At 48.6% G+C, this 20,447-nt stretch overlaps 1 protein-coding gene across 1 annotated transcript in view; it reads right to left on the bottom strand.

Moving 5' to 3' along the window:
* The window catches only part of ANGPT4 (angiopoietin 4), a 50,836-nt gene that overhangs the window by 14,437 nt on the left and 15,952 nt on the right, over positions 1–20,447 (bottom strand). Inside the window, exons 2-7 of the mRNA XM_005887931.2 lie at positions 12,750–12,905; positions 11,102–11,223; positions 8,195–8,427; positions 4,027–4,142; positions 1,879–1,980; positions 246–412 (exon numbers count right to left, since the gene is read on the bottom strand). Coding sequence (XP_005887993.1) covers positions 246–412; positions 1,879–1,980; positions 4,027–4,142; positions 8,195–8,427; positions 11,102–11,223; positions 12,750–12,905 — 896 coding nt within the window. The remainder of the gene's footprint in view (positions 1–245; positions 413–1,878; positions 1,981–4,026; positions 4,143–8,194; positions 8,428–11,101; positions 11,224–12,749; positions 12,906–20,447) is intronic.

The raw sequence follows: 20,447 nt of genomic DNA, 5'->3' as shown, positions 1-20,447 counted from the left end.
CTGACTGACCTTGGAAGGCCCCTTCCTGCTCCCGGCATGGCAGCGTCAGTGGCATTCTTTCCACCCCACCCAGTGGCCGGGCTGTGCTGAGTGCTAACCAGCTGCCTCCAGAGCCCATGACGCGCACCCAGATGGGGGACAGATGGCAGGAACAGGAGACGCCCAGGGACTGACCCCTGGCGCAGACTCTGTAGCCACTAGCCCAGGGTCCCCCACCCACCCACCAGCCTGGGCCCCGAGACCACCTGTACAGCTGCGCCTCGCTGCCCAGCTGGAAGTGCTCATACTGGGCGTAGGCCTCGTTGCCTTCCCAATCTTGCAGCTCCACTCGCAGAGAGTAGGTTGCCCTGCTGGTGAGCTGGTGCACCACTTCATTGCCTAGCCAGTGCTCTCCGGCTGGGTTGCCAAAGCCCTAGGGAAGGGGAGAATGCGGGTGGGTTGCATGTGGAGGACAGAGGCTACGCCTTTGGTTAAGGATCTGGGCTGGGCCGGGCTCTGGGGACATTCACCCAAAGCCACTTTGCTAAATGACCAAGTTCATAAAGAACAGTGTGGGCAGGCCTAAGGGTGGAGCTCCCCAACTTCTAGAGTAAAATGACTAAGACTTTTGTAAATGTAAAAACCTTTTAAAAGCAATTGAAATCACATTTCTACGAAGTTCAAGAACAGGTCAAAAAAAGTCTGTGGTGGTAGAAGTCAGAATAACCACTACTTTGGGGGTGTCTTGACTTGGAGGAGACACAAGGAGGTTTTCTGGGGTGCTGGGAATGTTGCATATCTATCTTTGAAAGGTGGTCACATGGGTGAATACATATTCACTGAAAGGTCACTGAATCTTACTTACACTTAGGATTTGGGCACAGAAATGCATGTATATTAAATCTCAGTTAAAAACTAGCTAAAAACTTAAATCCGCTGCATACATGGCTGAGCAAACTTTGTTCAGTGACATGGCAGCTACTGCAAAATTTCAGTAACAGAATTGTAAAACAAAGAGCACTGAGGTGGAAAGTGTCCCAGGGTGACAAGTATCCAACACCCTTAGCCAGGACAGTAATTCAGCACTAAGGACAGGGCACACCTAAGCCCCACTCCCCATTTTAGTACCACTGATCAGCCTAATGGTTTATAGTCAGCACTCTTGTGTATTTCTGCTTTTGAGCACCCTCTTGCTTTTTGCCATTTGAATAATTCTTTAAAACCCAATTGGTTTAAGAACAGTCATAGCTTAATTTGCTATTTATTTTCAAGTATTTATCAAATGGACAGCAAACAGACACACAAAAAATAGTATTGTTATATTTCCGTTTGAGTATCTTTTTCTATTTCTTTTGCTCTTAAAAACTTTAAGAGCTTTTAAGTCAGCTTGCCAAAAATCCTTTACTCAAAATTTAATTAAAAAATTGGAAGACAATCAGGCATTATCCCTCATCTTGTAAAATGCATGGGGTCTTTGAGCCAGCAATTCTGCATTAAAAAATCTCTCCTACAGATGTAGTCATGTATGTGTGTTAAGACAAAGACATTCATTTAAGCAGTGCATCCCGGGGTGGGCAGCAGAAGTTACTTTTTTCTGTTCCATTTTTTGGTAAAATTTTTCCATCAACATGTATCTTTTCCAAAAATTAAAATAAAATGAAAGCTAAACTTTCATTTTTAGGATATACGTCAGGACTTGCAAAGAGAAGGTTCAATTTTGGGTGTTGGAGTCCTTGACAGTGAATGTGCGCTGGCTAAACCTGTTTGAAGGGAGTTGGTTTAGGCAGGCTGATTTTTTTTTCTGAGAAGGGTTGAGGGCAAACCAGATGCCTGCCCACACCCCACATCCTGCCCCAGGTTTCAGGACTGACAAGATCCTCCCCAGGGCAGCAATGTTACCTGTTTGTAATCCTTCCAGTTCCGTTGGAAATTCACGCTACCATTCTCACGGCGCTGAATGAGGGTCCACCCACCTCCACTGGCCTCCATGTCACAGAACACCTGGAGAGAATTGAGAAGGTGGGGAGTTGGAAGCCCCTGGAGGCAGCCAGAAGCCAGGTCTGGGCCAGCATGAGGGTCATCTGACTGACAGAACATCACAAAGCAAACAGTGAGCTTGGTGGTCAAGGGCATCGCACAGATCCAGGCCCAAACCCTTCCTTTCTTCATTTGTCAAACGAGGATGCTAATACCTTCATCTTTTTGTGCCTTAGGTTCTTATCTGCACAATGGAATTGTCGTGAGAACTAGATGAGTCATCCATCTAAAGAACAGAACTCAGTAAACGGAGGCTTTTCATTCACTATTATTGCAGGGTTCCTTTAAAAATGAAATGCCAAGAGGTGTAAAGTGCTTGATATATGGCGTAGACTCAGGAAATGTTATTACAGGGGTTCCCTGGTGGCCTAGTGGTTAGGATTCAGTGCTTTTATTATGGAGGCCTGGGTTAAATCCCTGGTTGGGGAACCATTTTGCATGCCGCACGGTTGGGACAAGATACCAAAAAAAAAAAAAAAAAAAAAAGTTATTACATTTGGTGGACAAATGTTTTCTGAGCACTTAGTAGGTAGCAGGCTCCATTCAAGGCATCAGATCAGATCAGATCAGATCAGTCGCTCAGTCGTGTCCGACTCTTTGCGACCCCATGAATCGCAGCACGCCAGGCCTCCCTGTCCATCACCAACTCCCGGAGTTCACTGAGACTCACGTCCATTGAGTCAGTGATGCCATCCAGCCATCTCATCCTCTGTCGTCCCCTTCTCCTCTTGCCCCCAATCCCTCCCAGCATCAGAGTCTTTTCCAGTGAGTCAACTCTTCGCATGAGGTGGCCAAAGTACTGGAGTTTCAGCTTTAGCATCATTCCTTCCAAAGAAATCCCAGGGCTGATCTCCTTCAGAATGGACTGGTTGGATCTTGCAGTCCAAGGCATAGAGAGTGCCAATATGGATGAGACAAAGAGTTCATTCTTTTGAAGAGCTTACCATCCATTGCAATCACATCTTTCAGTTTAACTTTTGTTTACATATTAATTTTTCAGCCAGTTCAGTAGATTTCAATGTTTGATGAGGAAATACTTGGTATCTAGTCCCATATTATTAGTAGACAAATCAGAGACAAATGAGAGATAAATCAACCCCCAGGGCTGGTTAGATCTGGAGGAAGCTAGCAGACTGATATGGCTAGAAGGTCTAATACAGCTGGCAGACTACCGAATATGAACATCTGGGCAGCTACAAGATGAGTTCCCAAGAGTCAGGGACAGCTCGGGAAGGCTTCCCAGGGGAGTAGCATTGGAACAAGGCTTTGGATGTTGACATGCCTGCCAGGTAGAGATGAGTGGAAATAGCATTTCCAGTGGAGGAGGGGAGTAGCTGGAATAGAGGTTCTGAGATGTTAAAGGTCTGTTCAGGAGAGAAGACAGTGGTATATGTTGTGAGGGTAGCAGAGGTTGCAGGAAGGGAAACTGAGGTCCAGAAAGGGGAAAGTATATGCTCAAGGTGAATGGGTCAAAGTAAAGCTGAAGTCTGAGCCCAGATCTCTTACCTCCCAGGCCAGCTCTTCCCTCTCTATCAGTGCTCCCAAATTTTAGCTATTCACACTTCCCAAATCCCACCATAGCTGAATTTACTTAATTTCGTATAAAATATTTACTTTAAAAGTGGTGTCTTTTTTCACTTAAGTAAATACTCAGACTGAATGCATCTTAAAAAGGATGTCTCAAACTCTTCCTCTTTTGGGTTTGGCCCCCAAACCCTCCCTCCTGACATCCACATTTTGCCTTGACTGCGCTCCCTCCACACATTTGATAACTGGTCCTCAAAGTTCAGGGTCTCCATCAGTCCCAGTCCCTAATATCCCACATGGAACAAGCTAGAAAATATCTGCTTTAACCACATGATCTGACCCCTGATTGGGTCACCCCTACCTTCTCTGGGATCTCAGATGTTGGACAAGGCCTGAAGTGAATGTGGGGAGCAGGTGGGGGTGAGCAGGGGTCCTTTGGCTCAGCACCGTCTGATAGCCTCAGTCCCCAAGGAGCCCCCTAACCTTTCTGGGCTCTGTCACATTGGCCACATGGATGGTGTAGATGCCACTGGCATTGGCCCCAAAGCGCTGGATCTCTGCACAGTCCTGGAACAGCTGGTCAGCTGCCCTCATGGAGGCTGCAATGGGACAAGGTGAAAACAATTAGCAGAGAGCAAAACGCTTCCCAGGTGGCTCAGTAGCAAAGAATCCACCTGCCAATGCAGAGACACAGGAGATTCCGTTTCGACCCCTGGGTTGGGAAGATTCCCTGGAGCATGGCAACCTACTTCAGTATTCTTGCCTGGAAAATCCCATGGGCAGAGCCTACAGACTAGTCCACGATGTCACGAAGAGTCAGACCCGACTGAGCATGAATGTACATTGATGAAGATGGGGGTGGCTTAGTGATAAATAATTCACCTGCCAATGCAGGAGATGCGGGTTCGATCCTTGGGTCAGGAAGATCCCTTTAGAAAACTTATGAAATTTTGCCTAGCTAAAAATTTATGACAAATTTTGATTCTACTTCTTTGACTTAGTATGAATAGAACAGTATATTTCTAATTTAAAAGAAAATGGACACACAACAAGCAACAAAGGTTTACTGTATAGCACAGGGAACTATAATCAGTATCTTATAATAACCTATAATGGAAAATAATCTGAAAAATTATATATGTGTATATATATAACTGAATCATCTTGCTGTATACCTAAAACACTGTAAGTCAACTATACTTCAATAAAATATATATATTAACATTTTTTTTAAAAAAAGAAGGAAATAGTAACCCACTCCAGTATTCTTGCCTGGAAAATCCCATACAGAAGAGCCTGGCGGGCTACAGTCCATGGGGTTGCAAAGAGTCAGACGTGACTGATCAACTAAATAACAAGGTGAGAGGGAAAGGGCCAGGTGGGCACTTCTGCCTGCTCTGTGCCAGGTTCTGGGCTGGGAGATGTTGGGGACACAGAATGTATCAGGCCCGGGAGGGTTTCCTAGAGGAGCTGACAGTGAATTGGGACCTGGACGAGGAGCAGGGACTGCCCAGGCGTAGAAGGGAGGATTGTCTCAGGCTGAGGGAACAGCACAAGCACAGGCTCCAATGTGGGAACAGGACTGCTGTGTGCTGGGGTTGGGGTATGGTGAGGGGAATTTGGGGCTTCCCAGATGGTGTTAGTGGTAAAGAACCCACCCGCCAAAGCAGGGGACCTAAGAGACATGAGTTCAATCTCTGAGTGGGAATATCTCCAGTATTATTGCCTGGAGAATCCCATGGACAGAGAAGCCTGGCAGGCTACAGTCCATGGGGTTACAAAGAGTTGGACAGGACTGAACTGACTTAGCATGCATGCACGCGCCTGCACATGCATGCGCGCGTGCGCGCCACACACACACACACACACACACACACACACACACACACGGAATTTGCCTGAGGCCACGGAGAGGAGATGACTCACACCCTGATCTCAGACCTGAGGCCAGAGGGAGCTCTAGCTGCTCAATGAACTGGAAAGTGTCATCAAGGAAGGAGAGAGGAGTCTTGAGATTTCAGTTTTGAACATGGGGCTGAGGAGCGCAGACTCTGGCAAGGAAGAGTGCTCTGGCCAGAGATTAGGACAGAGACTGGGAGGGATGAGACTCAAAGCAGGAAGGCCAGAGATGAGGCTGTTACAGTCTTTCAGGACAGGTACTGGGGCTCCAACTCCACTGAGGTACTTCTCTATTTCATAGACCAGAAAACTGAGGCCCAGGAGTGAGGTAACTGGCTCAAGGACACACGGCTGGGTCGGGTGGGAAGGGATGAGCAGGGCTTGCCTTCTCTCTGGGTCTCACTGGGGAGCTGTCCTTAGAGCTCCCTCGGGGTGGGTGGCCCAGAGTCTCCTCCACAGTCCACTCTACCAGCATCTCCTAGGTGGGCCCCTCCCCTACATTCTGCTTTCCCTGGGAGCTGACCATTGGCCTTAAGAGAGGATATGAATATAATGGCCAAATTCCACCAGGGCTCTGGGGGCCTCCAGGCTTAGCAAGAAAAAAGTGACTATTGGTAAATAAACTATTCAAATCCCCTCTCTGGCTCCTTTCGTGGAATCCATTAGAGCTTTGGGCTATGAATCCACCAGAATCCAATCTTGGGTAGGTGGGTATCCAATAACTAATAATGTTAGTCACTCAGTCTTGTCTGACTCTTTGCCACCCCAAGGACCCCAAGTAGTCTGCCAGGCTCCTCTGTCCATGGAATTCTCCAGGCAAGAATACTGGAGTGGGTAGCCATTCCCTTCTCAGGGGAATCTTCCTGACCCAGGGATCTAACCCAGGTCTCCCACATTGTGGGGAGATTCTTTAATGTCTGAGTCACTAAGTTTAAGGTGGGTATCCATGGACAGGGCTAAAGTTCCAGATGGATAGGTATCCTGGCGAGGGACAAACCAGGAAGCTATCAAGTGTGTGACTTCCTGTTTTTGGCTTCATACTTGAACCTGGATCCTGGATCTTGGAGCTGAGGCACTGTTGAAAGGAGGCTATTATTCCCAGATCGCAAATGAAAAGACAAAAGCCCCCAAATCCATCCCAGTCTGTGCAAAAACATTCCCTGGACAAGATCCCCATGGTCTCACTGGCCAGGCCCCTGGTCCCTGGGGAAGGGAAGCAGACATTGGGCCACAACTGGAGACTGGGTTGGCAGTGAGCCGGTGGGGTGAGGTGTTGGCCCCAGGCCCCATGCCTTTGGCTGAGCTACAGGATGAATTTAGGCAGCCTCATTGCCACTATGCACAAGCCAGTGATGGGTTCGGGTCACTGTTAATTACGGACGACATCCAATTCTCTTGCCTGTGGCCACCTCAGACCTTTTCAAACCTCCACCTCGGGGTGCCCAGCTTAGATGGCGCTATGGTGCTGTCCTCTGTCTCCACAATGCTGCCAGCCAACAGCGTCTGGAATCCATCACTATTGTTTGACTCCTGTGCCTTAAAGGCTTTCCAGCTTCCCCCTATGGTGACCCAGCAGCAGTAGGAACCCTTTCCCTGTCTTTCTCTCACCAAGCCATTCTCCCTTCCCTGGTTCCAATCACGCTTCCTAAATGTTAGTCCCTAGAAAATGAGTTAGTCCCTTCCTGCAGCCCTCAGATTAAAGTCTCCTCTCCTGCACACAGCCTTTTAGGCCTTCCATTGTCTGGAAAAGACCCTGAAGCTGGGAAAGATTGAAGGCAGGAGAAGAAGAGATGACAGAGGATGAGATGGTTGGATGGCATCAGTGACCCAATGGATATGCACTTGAGCAAACTCTGAGGGATGGTGAAGGACAGGGAAGCCTGATATGCTGCAATCCATGGGGTGGCAAAGAGTCAGACACAGCTGAGCGACTAAACAAGTCTGGAAACTTCAGGGACACTGCTAGCAGGGCACCTAGCACATACCAGGCACTTAACAAATATGCAAGTCCTCCTCCTTCCCTCAGAGACCCACAGAGAGGGGCTAGCCATGTTTTGTTTTGTTTTGTTTTGTTTTTGGCAAGAAACAGTTGTGGAACTATGCTGTTCACTGGTGTACCCCCAGCACCCAGCACTGGGTGGCTCAGTAAGTGCTTGTTGACTGAGTGACTGACTCTGGAACTGAGTGATTGAAGTCGGCCCCATTAGAAGTGGGGGCTGGGGAGCAGGCCCAGCCATTGTCCTTTCTTAGGAAACTGATCCAGAGGTGCCTCTCCTCTCCTGTTTGGTCCTCTTGGGTTAGAGGGGAGAGAAGTCCTTGGGGGGTAGGGTGGGGCTGAATCCAACCTCTCCATTCTGTAGACAGGGAAACTGAGGCTTGGGGATGAGGGGGCAAGCCCAAGCAAGCGGGGATGGAGGGTGGATCCTGGAATCCCCAACTTGTCAGTCTGGGCTGGTGGTGTCCTTCTTATCACCACCCGTATTGAACAGATGGGGAAAGGGAGACTAAGGGAGGGATGGGGCATGCTCAAGGTCACTCAGGGAGTCAGGAGGAGTCTGGATTGGTTCCTCTTAGGACTGTGGTTGTTGTCACCATGATGACTACTCTTTGTTGTTTCTGTTTCGTGATTGGGGGCGGGGATGGTCCTTCCTGCAGTGGCTGCCAGAACAAGCATGAAAGGGCAGGAGGGTAAGCAGGGTCTCCCTCCCCTCTGCTGCCCTCCTCCCACACCCCGGGCGCCCCGGGCGCTCACCCGGGCCCTGGGCCATGACGCGCACCAGGCGCTGCACCGACTCGAGCAGCTGGTGCTGCTGGCGCTGCAGGAGGCTGGAGTTGCTGCTGGCGGCGCGCAGGGTGCGCTCGAGGCCGGCGAGGGCGCCGTTCTGGCGGCCCAGCAGGCGCCGCAGTCGCTCCTTCTCGCCGCGGAGGCTGGCCAGCTCCGCCTGCTGCTGCGTCTCCAGGGCTTGCACCCGCGTCTCCAGCGCGCTGCAGGGAGGGGAGGGAGCGCACAGGGGTGAACCCGCCGCCCCCACCGTGCAGTCACACTCAAGGCTTTCCCCTGGGTCCTCGGGTGAGGCTCAGACCGCACCGGGGCTCGGAGAGGTAGCGTCCTGCCTAGGGTTCCACAGCCGGGAGGTCCGTGCCCACGGATAGCAGAGTGAGGAATGGAGGAAAGAGAGACCTGGCCCTGGAGTAAAATGCCTTGGGGTCCAGCAGAGGAAACAGGTGGGGTGGGAGGGACACACCAGCAACCAGCTAGCCGTGATCAAATCCCAAATACGTGTGTCTTTTGAAATAGCAGTCCACTCACCAGAGACAAGTTCCAGGGGGCATGGGCAAGAATGTCCTTTGGGAGAGTTGGTTGTAATGGGGAAAAACAAAACAGCCAAAACGCACAACAGCCAGGAGTGGCTGAAGCTCTTCTGTTCTGGTTTCCCTGGAAATGATCTGGAGCAGTTCTGAAGAGCAAGGAGGCTGAGCTCAGTTGTGCAGAAGGGAAAGAGGCCAGGGACTTGGAGTGGCACATCACTGCCTCCAGTCTAACCCCGCATGTGAGAAATTAAAAGAGAAAGAAAATGGTATTAATGTAAATTGTTGAGGGATACTCGGGAGCTTATAGGAAGAGGCGTGGATAGACATATGGAAGGACATGGTGGTACCTGAGTTTGTAGAGAATGTGAAAGAAAATCCACTAAGTGCTGGTACTTCTGTGGATCAGGTTTGAGCAGATGGAAATGAAAAGGAAGGGGTGGGTGGAGGGGGCCAACTTTACCTTTCATTTTGTACAAGTGTCTATTGTCTGAGGATATAATAAGCATGAGGCATTTTTGTAATGAGTTTTTTTTAAAAAGAAAGAAATTTTTGACTCAGCTTTTGCACTTCTGGCATTTTGTCCTACAGATTTGTTCACATGTGTGTTCAATAAGGTATGGGGAATATATTCATAGCACCACGTGTTGGAATCATAAGAGACTGGAACAACCTCAGTACCCATTAACTGGGCACTGGGAAATATATCTGGGGACAGGCGTCCAGTGGAACATTATGCAGCTGGAGAAAAGAATTCACAAGTGTGTCACGTAGCTATGGAACCATCTCCAGGATAATTGAAAAAAAAAAAGAAAATATCATCTTCCAAAGAATAGTATGTTCCACTTGGGTTTAAAAAGGGTTAAAAAGGGGACTGTGCATACATACTTGCCTCTGCTGCCAGTGGGTGGGTAGCTGAGAGATGACGCAGGAAGGAGATACTTTCTTATGCATGAGGCTATGCCAACCAGTCTCCAGTCTAAGAAAATGAGTCCAGCCAGGGCCGGAGGAATTTCTCTGGACCCCAGATTATGCCTCAGGAAGAGACAATTCCACCTGGACTCTAGAATTTTAGCTGTCTCCATGGGCCAAGCGTGTATTGATGACACCCTCCATCTTCACTGGTTTCTGTATGTGGTGGTCGCTCAGTTGTGTCCAACTCTTTGCGACCCCATGGACTGTAACCTGTCAGGCTTCTCCGTCCATGGGATTTTCCAGGCAAGAATACTGGAGTGGGTTGACATTTCCTTCTCCAGGGGATCTTCCCAACCCCGGGATTGAACCCGGCTCACTGGTTTCTAGGCACTTTAATTCAGTTCAGAGTCATTGGTAGTATCCCAGTGCTTCCCCCTTCCCTTGGGATGGGGAGTAAGAATAAGGAGGTATACAAACTATCATTAATGGCCCCCAGATCACAGGGAGCTTGAGGATGCTTGTATCCTTATCTTGACTCAGCATATGAGCAACAATAACATCTCATTCTGTACACAGGCCTGTGACTGCTTACCTGTGTGGGTTTTGCTTTCTCCACCAGCCTGAGCTTGGCAGTTTTTTCTCCACTCAGCTCGAAACTGAGATGAAATCAGCTTCAGAGGTCCATGTCTCTGCCTTATCTGTACCCCAGGACTCTTTCTTTGTAATTTAAAGGGTGTTCCCTTTGTGTTTATTTGCTTATAAATGCTGAGACTCTCTGCTAATACAGACAAGAAACATATCACTGTGGTTGTTTCTGGGAAGGAGAGGAGTTGGTAGGTGAGATTATATTTATTTATTTACAGATATGTAGATCAAATTAAGATGTACAGGGTGAATTGTATGTTATCCAAATGGTGATTCAGAAAAGCTGTTAAAATCTATAAAATAAATAAAGGAAGATAGAAAAGAAGGAAAGAAAGAGAGAGAGAGAGAAAGAAGAGAGGAAAAATCAGGGTTTCCCACGTCCCAGGAAAATGCCTGTCTCCTGTCCCCACTCAGGACAGGGTGGTCAGGCCCCATGCCTGCCTAGCCCCTAGCCTCAGCCTCAGCCAAGCCCCAGTGTCCACCTTCACTCTCAACTTTAGTCTGATCTCCTACCCTGGTTTCAGGCCTTGCCCTAGCCCTGGCCACGTCCCAGCTCTAGCCCCAGCCCTAGTGCCCCCTCACTCCAGTCTTGAGGCCTCTACCTCTGGCCCTAGCCCCCATCCTGGGCACTAGCTCAAGTCCACCTTTTCATTTTGCCCCCTGACGGAGCCCAGCTCAGGCTGGTTCTGGGGCTCACCCCAGATCCCCAGCCCACTTGGGTCCCAGCCCAGCCCTGGAGCTCAGCCCTGGTCCCTGCCAGGGTGTCCCGTGTCAGGGTGCCAGTGCCCACCTGTTGTGGCCCTGCAGCCGGTGGAGCTCATGGCCCTGCAGCAGCAGCTGTTTCTCCAGCTTGTTGGTGGACAGTGAGGTCTCCAGCAGCTGGATCTCCATTCGTGACGTCTGGTTCAGGACCTGCCCCGACAAGGGAGGTGGGGAGAGGGGGCTTTGTAAGCCCTTTAGGAGCCCTGCCCAGCAGCCACACACTTGACCTCAGGCCCTGACATTCCAGAAACTTGCTGACCTATTTACACCCTCTCACTCATAGACCCTAATATCGTGGTCCTTTCTTTCCTTCTGCCTTGTTTCTGGAAATTCTTTCCCAACCCGTGCACAGACCATGACACCTAGCTAGGCTTGTGATTATCTTAAATTTGCTCTTCCCCATCCCTGTACATGGAGTTCCATTCCTCCTGCCATGTACGTGGGAGGAATCAGCCTTGACCTCCCCCCCAATATCTAATCCATCAGCAGTTAGATATTTGCTCCACCTCCCGAATGGCTACATGGCCACTCTCCTGGTCTCCTCTATGACCCGCTTGGCCCTGACCTCCATCTCTCACCCTGTGTCTTGTACTGGCCTCTTCACAGGGCTCCCAGTCCCCGACCTTGTCCTCTATAGGCCTCTGTTTGGTTGGTAGTCTGGGGTAGACTTTTAAAATGCGGACCCTCTGCTCAAAATCCTCCTGTGGCTCCCACCGCACATGGTGGTGGCTGGCAAAATCCTGTAATGCCACCTGTCCCCATCACCTCTGATGCTGGCCCACAAGTCTCCCTGGGTCATTCCAGCCATACTGGCCTCCTTGATGTTCCTGGAGCTTGCCAGCTCTGTTCCACCTCCAGGCCTTTGCACATACTGCTCTCCCTGTTGGGAAGGCTGTTCTAGTAAGCCTGGCCCCAACCCTACCTTCCCAGCAGTGCCTTCCTGGCTGTATTGTCTAAGCTTGCAACTTGTCCCTCTCGCCACTCCTGGCACACACTCTCCACCGGTCATTTCGTCCTTGCTGTTGTCTCCCTAGCACTATCACTGTCTCATACACATGCTATTTATCCTGCTTGTTTTCTTGGTGCTCATGAGAAGGAAGCTCCAGGGGCGTACGGATGCATACCTATTTTATTTACTGCTGTAAACTAGAACCAGGCATCGCCAACAGGGCTTGGCACATAGTAAGGTTTAAGAAACACGTGGCCCTTTGTCAGCTGTCTTTTCAGCCATTCATTTACTCACTCTCTCACTTATATTCCTGTCCCTTTCCTACCTCCCTCTCTGCTGCTCCCTGTGGCCTCCTCTTCCAGAGTTGTTGTCCCCCTGAGGTCTAATAAATAGGTCTAATTTATTATCCACATTTTCCTGAAGCGTTGTGAGCCCCCTGAGGGCAGGTGTGTTTGTGCTGCTGAATCCCAGCTTGGACAGGACACAGGACTCACAGAGGCAGAAGAGCCAAACCCAGTGTCTGCTGTCCCCCACTTCCTGCTCTGGGCTCGTGGCCTGGTGGGAGACAGTTCTGTGATGGGGTCATCAGGGAGGGGTCCCGGGGGCTGCAAGGTCAGAGGAGGCTCTGACCTTCCCCAGGGACAAGGGTCAAAGCAAGATGACCAGGGTTATGAGCCAGCCTGGCCAGCCACGGTGCCCCCAGTACCACCCCCTCACCCTCTAGTACCTGAGCCTCCACGTCAGTCAGCTTGCGGGTCTGGGCGGTGGTCTGGGTCAGGAGACTGGTGCCCAGCTCCAGCATGGTGGCTGTCTGGTTCTGGACCATGTGCTGCTGGGCCTGTGCCAGCTCCAACCTCAGGTTCATCTGGATGTACCTTTCCAGCTGTGAGGAGATAGACGGTGCACTGGGGTCATGGGTAAGGGTTAAAGGGAGCTTCCTGTCCCTTCCACATGTCCCCTGGAAGGATGTAGCGCAACTGGGGGAGGCCCTGATGCCAGGTCAGGCTGCCATCACCTCTTGCTTACTCTATTTGTTGCTTTCTCCTCAACCTCTCTGCCTCCATCCTTGTCCCATACACAGCCCATTCTCTACTCAGCAGCCAGAGGGATCCTGTTAAACTGAAGTCAGATCACACTTCTCCTCCGTTCAGAGCCCTCCCAGGGTTCCTATCTCACCAAAGTCTTCCTTGGAAAAGTCAGGGAGGAAAAGCCAGTCCTCCGTGACTGCAGGTGGTTTTACGACCTGGTCTCCTGCTACCACTCTGGTTTCCTGTCCTAGTCCCCCTCACTCCACTCCAGACACCTTGCCTCTGTGACACCCTTCCAACACAGCAAGCATGGACCTACCTCAGGGCCTTTGCACATGCTATTCCCTCTTGTCTGGATCCTACCACCCCACACCATCTACAAGGCTCACTCCCTCATGTCATTTCAGTTCTCTTCCAACCCCTTATCACACCCCAACTTTGTATTACATATTTTTTGTTTGTTGCCTTTTAAAACTTGCCCTTGACATGTCAATGCCATGAAGCCAGGAGCTTGGGCTTGCTCTCCACTTTATCTCCATGTCTAGCACAGTGCTTAACATACAGTGGGTGTTAAAAAAAAAAATGTGTTCAATGAGTCACTAAGAGGGGAAGCAACAATTGTCATCACAGTCCCCAACGTCATGCCTATGACTTAGCTTCGTAGGACTGAGTCAACAGTGGGAAGAGGGGATGCATCTTTCCCTATACCGGAGTTTGCAAGTCCATCCATCAAACCGGACTTTTATTTTCTGGCCCCCTCCATCTGTGAAGTGGAGTTGAACTGGCCAGTCTCCAAGGGTCCTCCCAGCTCAGATATCTTGGGATCTGACAAGCTAATGTTCATTTCTTTGACAGGGCTGCTTTTTCCCAAGAGCAGGAGAAGCTGGCATGAGACCAGGATCAAATTGCAAAGGTGAACGGCCTGTTCTCAGGGCTCAGTGCCTGAGGACAGAAAGCCGGTGCCTCTCCTCCACTCGCTCTCCATTGGGCATATTTGCTGGCCTCTCGCCACCATCTCGATCCCCCAGCTCTGGCTCCTTCCCACCCCCTGTCACTCAGCCCTCCAGGAGGTCCAACAGGGCAGCTCCCAAGGTCCCTGGGAAGACTGGTGTTTCCCAGGGAGATGGGGTGACCTTGGCTGGGGGTCAGGCTTCAGCTGCCTCTTCCTGAGTTCTTCACCTCTCTTCCATCTCAACTGTCTGCTCCCATACCTCCCTCACCTCTGTGCTTTCTAAGGGGGGCATGGCTCGTTGTAGTGCAATGTCAAATCCTGAAGGGGGCGCAAGTGGTGTAGATCAGAGCCTTGCTTCTTAAAGTGCGTCCTTGGGGCAAGCATCACCAGGGAGCTTGTGAGAAATCCAAGTTTCCAGATCCAGACCTACAAAATCAGAAATTCTGGGGAGAGACTCAGCCAACTGATGCTTGCCCAAGTGGAGAGGTCACAAAGGGGACTTGAGGACCAGGGAGATAAGTGTGTCTGAACTTCTCAAGCCTTTGTCCCTTTGACCCCTTCTTTCCTCTCCTGCCCCAGCCTCTGCATCAGGCAAATGTGTCCAAGGGTCCCTAGTTAAAAATTAAAGAAAAAAAATATCCTTGACTCCACAGATTCCCTCTATCTGTGTCTCCAATTTCTCTGCTCACCCCCAAACAACATAACTTCTTGGACAAATTATCTCCATTTTTCCCTCCCTCTCCATGCTTGCTGCTGCTAAGTCGCTTCAGTTGTGTCCGACTCTGTGCGACCCCAGAGACGGCAGCCCACCAGGTTCCCCTGTCCCTGGGATTCTCCCGGCAAGAACACTGGAGTGGGTTGCCATTTCCTTCTCCAATGCATGAAAGTGAAAAGTGAAAGTGAAGTTGACCCCATGGACTGCAGCCTACCTGGCTCCTCCATCCATGGGATTCTCCAGGCAAGAGTACTGGAGTGGGGTGCCACTGCCTTCTCCATGCTTACTTTTAAAAAAATAATATTATTATGGTGTTCTTCACACACACACATTCACACAGCATAAATAATAGTATAATAAAATCTGTGTTTTTACTACACTCAAGAGAAAAAATACAACCCATATGGTTGAATCCTGTGCACCACTGACCTGTCCCCAGCCCTGGAGAGACTCTTTAACACACCTCGTTGTAACTGTCTTTGACAAGGGTGGTCAGAAGACACTTCTGTGTCCTCAGCTTACTCTCCGTCTCAGCAGCAGTCACCCATATGGCCACTCCCTTTTTCTGGAAGAACTTCCCAGGTGTACCCTCCCCTAGTTTTTCTTCTCCCCTCCCTATTCCTTCCCCCTCCCCTCCCATCACCCTCTATCTGATTCCTTTTTCAGGCTTCTTGGGGGGCTCTCATGCCCTAATCCTGGGTATTCTGTCTGTAGGTCACAGGTGCCTAACTGGGGACCACAGGGCCTGTGAAGAGAATTCAGGGGGTCCATGAACTTGGGTGAAAGAATAATTACATTTTTCTTTTTTGTTCACTAACCTGTAATAAAAATTTGGCATTTCCTTCAATTACAAGCCAAGGTCCAAAATCATAACACTGTTAGCTGATCCTACAACTGGGCTTCCCCATAGCTCAGTTGGTAAAGAATCTGCCTATAATGAAGGATCTCCCCAGTTCAATTCCTGGGTTGAGAAGATCTGCTGGAGAAGGAATAGTCTACTCATTTCAGTATTCTTGGGTTTCCCTGGTAGCTCAGATGGTAAGAGTCCACCTGCAATGTGGGAGACCTGGGTTCGATCCCTGGGTTGGGAAGATTCCCTGGAGAAAGGAAAGGCTACCCACTCCAGTATTCTGGCCTGGAGAATTCCAAGGACTGTATAGTCCATGGGGTCGCAAAGAGTTGGACACAATTGAGCGGCTTTCACTTTTAATTATGAGCAGAGATTCCAAATCATAACACTGTTAGCTGATCCTGCAACTTCATTACCAACAGAAATCACAAATATTTCCTATCACAGCATAGATATTACAGTGTCATAAAATACCAATCATGACTTCAGAATATTGGACATTCTCAAACCCACCACTGGGTAATGTTACAACTACAGCGCATTATAATCACAATGTCACTAGGTGTTCTTATTTTATGCATTTAAAGCAATATTCTGGGCTTCTCTGGTGGTAGAGTGGAAGAGGAAGAATCCGCCTGCCACTAAAGGGGACATGGGTTCGATCTCTGGCTCAGGAAGATTCCACACACTGCGGAGCAACTAAGCCCGTGTTCCCCAGCTACTGAGCCTGCAAGCTCTAGGGTCCACAAGCCACTAGTACTGAGCCCTCGTGCTGCAAGTACTGAAGCCTGTGCGCCTAGAGCCTGTGCTCTGCAATAAGAAAAACTACCACAATGAGAAGCCCACACACTGCGACTAGAAAGGAGCTCCTGCTCTTCACAACTAGAGAAGAAAAGCCTGCAGGCAGCCACAAAGACACAGTGCAACCAAAAAAGTATGTAAATTAAAAAAAATTTTTTTAAGTAATATTCTGAAAAAGTATCCATAAGCTCCACCCAGGACCAGCAGCCCAAGTCCCCAAACTGAGATCCAGAAAACTTGCCTAAGGTCACCAGCTGATGGCCTGGGTTCCAAGACTCCCTCCCCAGGGGGCTTCTCAGGTCTGCACAGCAGGCCTGGGGCCTCAGGGTAGCTTGGGGTCCTCTCTAGTAATGGGAACCCCCTAAGCACTCTTATTAGTCCCCTATTTGTTCTGTGGCTACAAATGGCTGGGTGGGCGAAGGCCACCCACAGCTGGGACCCATCACCGAACTTGCATGCCCACTCGTGGGCTCTAGGATGGTAATCTGGGCAAGAAGGGCCTCAGTTCAGCCAGCCTGCAGCTCTGATGAGTAATGTCAGCCTGTGTGTAGGGGTTGGGTCCAGCCCAGGGCTCAGGCACCAACTGGAAGGGTGGGAAGGGAAAAGTCCTCATGGAGAGGAAACCCCAGATGGGATCTGCCCCAGCCCCCCAGCCCCACTCAGGATTGGACCTGCCCATTCTCTGTCACCCTCCTGCTGGTAAACTCTCAGGCCTGAGATGGGAAAGAGGGGCCCTGCATCTCAGCCACCTGACACCACCCACCCCAACACACACCACCCCCGGCCTGCAAAGAGGCTGATCTTTGGCCCTTGAGCTGCCCACTTCTCGCCTTGGCCCTGAGTTTGGTTCTGGCTCTGCTACGCCCAAGTGTGGGCCTCTTAGCAGTTGAAGGCTGCCTTTCCCTGAGCTTCACTTTACCAACCTGTGACACAGGGACAGTAAACCCTGCTTCTTTTGTGGGAGGGAGCATTTGAAAAGGGCCTTGAAGGAAAGGAAAAAGTTTTGATAGGCAGAGCCTGGGGGAGAAAGGAAAGAACTCTGGATAGAATATAGCTGAGCACATAGGCAGGAGAGTCTCAGTGGCCAAGGAGATTTGCTGAAGTCTGCTTTTTTCCTGCATTATCTAAATGAAAAAGACTTCATCTGGTAAATGGATAAGCAACTGTGGCCCAGTCATCCAATAAACTCTACTCAGCAATAAAAAGGAATGAATTACTGATGCATTCAACAGCATGGAGGCACCTCCAATTAGACTGCATTGAAAAAAGCCAGACTTAAAAGGCTACAGACTGTAGGATTCCATTCATATGACTTTCTGGAAAAGTCAGAATCACTTGTTGCTAGAGGCTGAGGCCCAGGGGTGGGGATTCACAGCAAAGGGACACAGGGGAACTTTTGGGGGGTGTTGGCAATATTTTGTATTGTGTGACAGTGGTTACATGATGATATACATTTGTCAGACTCATAGAGTTGTACATTAAAAGGGTGAATTTCACTGTATGTAGACTATATCTCAATATAAAATCCATCAACACAAGGTTCTATAAAATGTCCCATATAAAATATGTGTTATAATATGTATTATATATAAATATGGGCTGCCCTGGTGGCTCAGATGGTAAAGAATCTGCCCGCAGTGCAGGAGACCTGGGTTCGATCCCTAGGTTGGAAAGATTCCCTGAACAAGGGCAGGGCAGCCCACTCCAGTATTCTTGTCTGGAGAATCTCATGGACAGAGGAGCTTGGCAGGATACAGTCCATGGGAAACGTATGTTATAAATGTGTTTCCTCAAACTAATCCCTCACCTTCTGAGTTTCATTTATGTAGTCAAGAAATTATTTTTGAGTACCTATTATATGCTAGATCCTGTTTTAGGTACTCAAGAATAAGGAATGAACAAAACTGGCAAGCTTTCTAATTCCAGGACACTTCCATTGACTATATCAGTTAAATTCCAATAGTGATGAGCGCTACAAAGAAAATAAGACAGGGTAGTGAGTGGGGTCAGGGGCTTGTTTAGCCACAATGGCAGGGAAATGCTCAGCAGAGGGGGTCATCTGAGCTGAGCCGACGTGAAGAAGCCAACTATGGGAAAGTCAGGAGGAAGGGAATTCCAGGCGGGAAAGGCAGTGCAAAGGCCTTAAGGTGGGAATGTGTCTGGTGTGTCAGAGAATCAATAAGATCAATAACAACGATATGTCCTGCCTGTCTCTTTTGTAGAAACGGTTCAGATTTGGGAAAAGCGTTTTGTCAACTACAGATAAAAGCCAAGGCAGAAAGAAAGAGTAGTGCCTTATATACGGTGAGCCTGGGTTTGAATCACAGCTCTTTAGCTTAATGGCTCTGTGACCTTGGGCTATGTGACCTCTACCTCTTTGGACCACTTCTCTAGAATGCAGATAATCGTAGCTCCTATCTCCAGACGGTAGGGAAGATTCCAGGAATGATCCATTTAAAAGGCCTAGAGCATGATTACGTAATTGACACATGAAAAATTCTGGTATGTCTGTAAGTCTGTATCAGGGGTTACCAAGCAGCTGTTGAAAAGAACGAGGTCGACCTTCATCAGGAGTGGATGTGAAAAGATGTCCCAGATACACTCTTGAGAGAAAAAAGCAGGATACAGAACATTACCTACAGTGTGGACCCCTTTGCATGTAAGAAATCCCAGCTGATGTGTTTCCACGTGAACTCAGACAAAGGTCTAGGAGACACAAACTGGTGACCGCGGTGCTTTGCTTCAGGGAAGGCGATTACAGTGGTGGTGATGGTAATGTTTTGTTTTTGTTTTTTATATTCTGTATCTCTAAATTGTTTCTATTCTAAAAAAACCAGAATGAGATTGTATACAGGCATGCTTCATTTTATCATGCTTTGCAGATATTGCCTTTTTCTTTTTCTTAACAAATTGAAGGTTTGTGGCAACTCTGTGCCAAGCAAGTTTGTTGGTTCCATTTTCCCAACAGCATTAACTAACTGCATATCCGTGTGTCATATTTTGGTAATTCTCACAGTATTTCTTTTTCATTACTATTATATTTTTATAGTGATCTGTGATCAGGCATCTTTGATGTAATTACTATGAAAGATTATGACTCGCTGAAGGCTCAGATGATGGTTAGCATTTTTTAGCAATGAAGTATATTTTAATTAAGGCCTGTACTTAAAAAAAAAGACACAATGCTATTGTACACTTAATGGACTACAATATAGTGTAAAAATAACTTTTGCAATGCACTGGGAAACTACAAAATTCATGATTCTCTTTATTGCAATATTCACTTTATTTTCAGCAGTTTGGAACCAAACTCTCAATATTTTCAAGGTCTGCCTGTACAGATATAATTACTGTAATATTGAAAAGCCAGTATGTCAGCCAGGCATTCTTAACAGCTATTCCTGGATCCCTGAGGGATCTGTGAATAGAATTCAGGGAATCTGTGGACTTGGATGGGAAATAGTTGTGTTCAGTTTGTTTTTTTATTTTGCTCATCTCTAATTGAAAGGCGCTTTTCCTACAGTGATGAATGTAGGCCACAAATTACTGCAGCGGTGGTGGTGCGCGTGACTTCACCAGCAGACGTCACAGATAATCCCTTGTCTCACTCCAGGGGTTGTGGACATTCATGACATACTGTTTATACTTATTACAACTTCAGAATGGTGGAAGGGGGACTTCCTGGCAGTCCAGTGGTTAAGAATCCATCTTCTAAGACAGCGGTTGTGGATTCGATCCCTGGTCAGGGAACTAAGATCCCACATGTCATGGGACAACTGAGCCCACACAGTGTAACCTCTGAGCTCACATGCTCTGGACCCACAGCTAGAGAAGCCCAAACGCTGCAATGAAGAGCCTGCACACTGCAAGACCCAGCACAGCCACAAAAAAAAAAAAAAAAAAAAATGACAGCAAGTACTAGATCCACCAGAGGTCTTGTTATTTAATAGACTAGTACAGAAGTACTATATGACTGTATCACACATCTGCTCTTTTTTCTTTTAATTTAGTTGTTAATTGGAATATAATTGCTTTAGAATGTTGTGTTAATTTCTGCTGTACAACAGTGTAGATCAGCT

The sequence above is a fragment of the Bos mutus genome, chromosome 13 (genome assembly GCF_027580195.1).
Source record: "Bos mutus isolate GX-2022 chromosome 13, NWIPB_WYAK_1.1, whole genome shotgun sequence".
Taxonomy (NCBI): domain Eukaryota; kingdom Metazoa; phylum Chordata; class Mammalia; order Artiodactyla; family Bovidae; genus Bos; species Bos mutus.
This window is presented reverse-complemented; position numbering and strand designations above follow the sequence as displayed.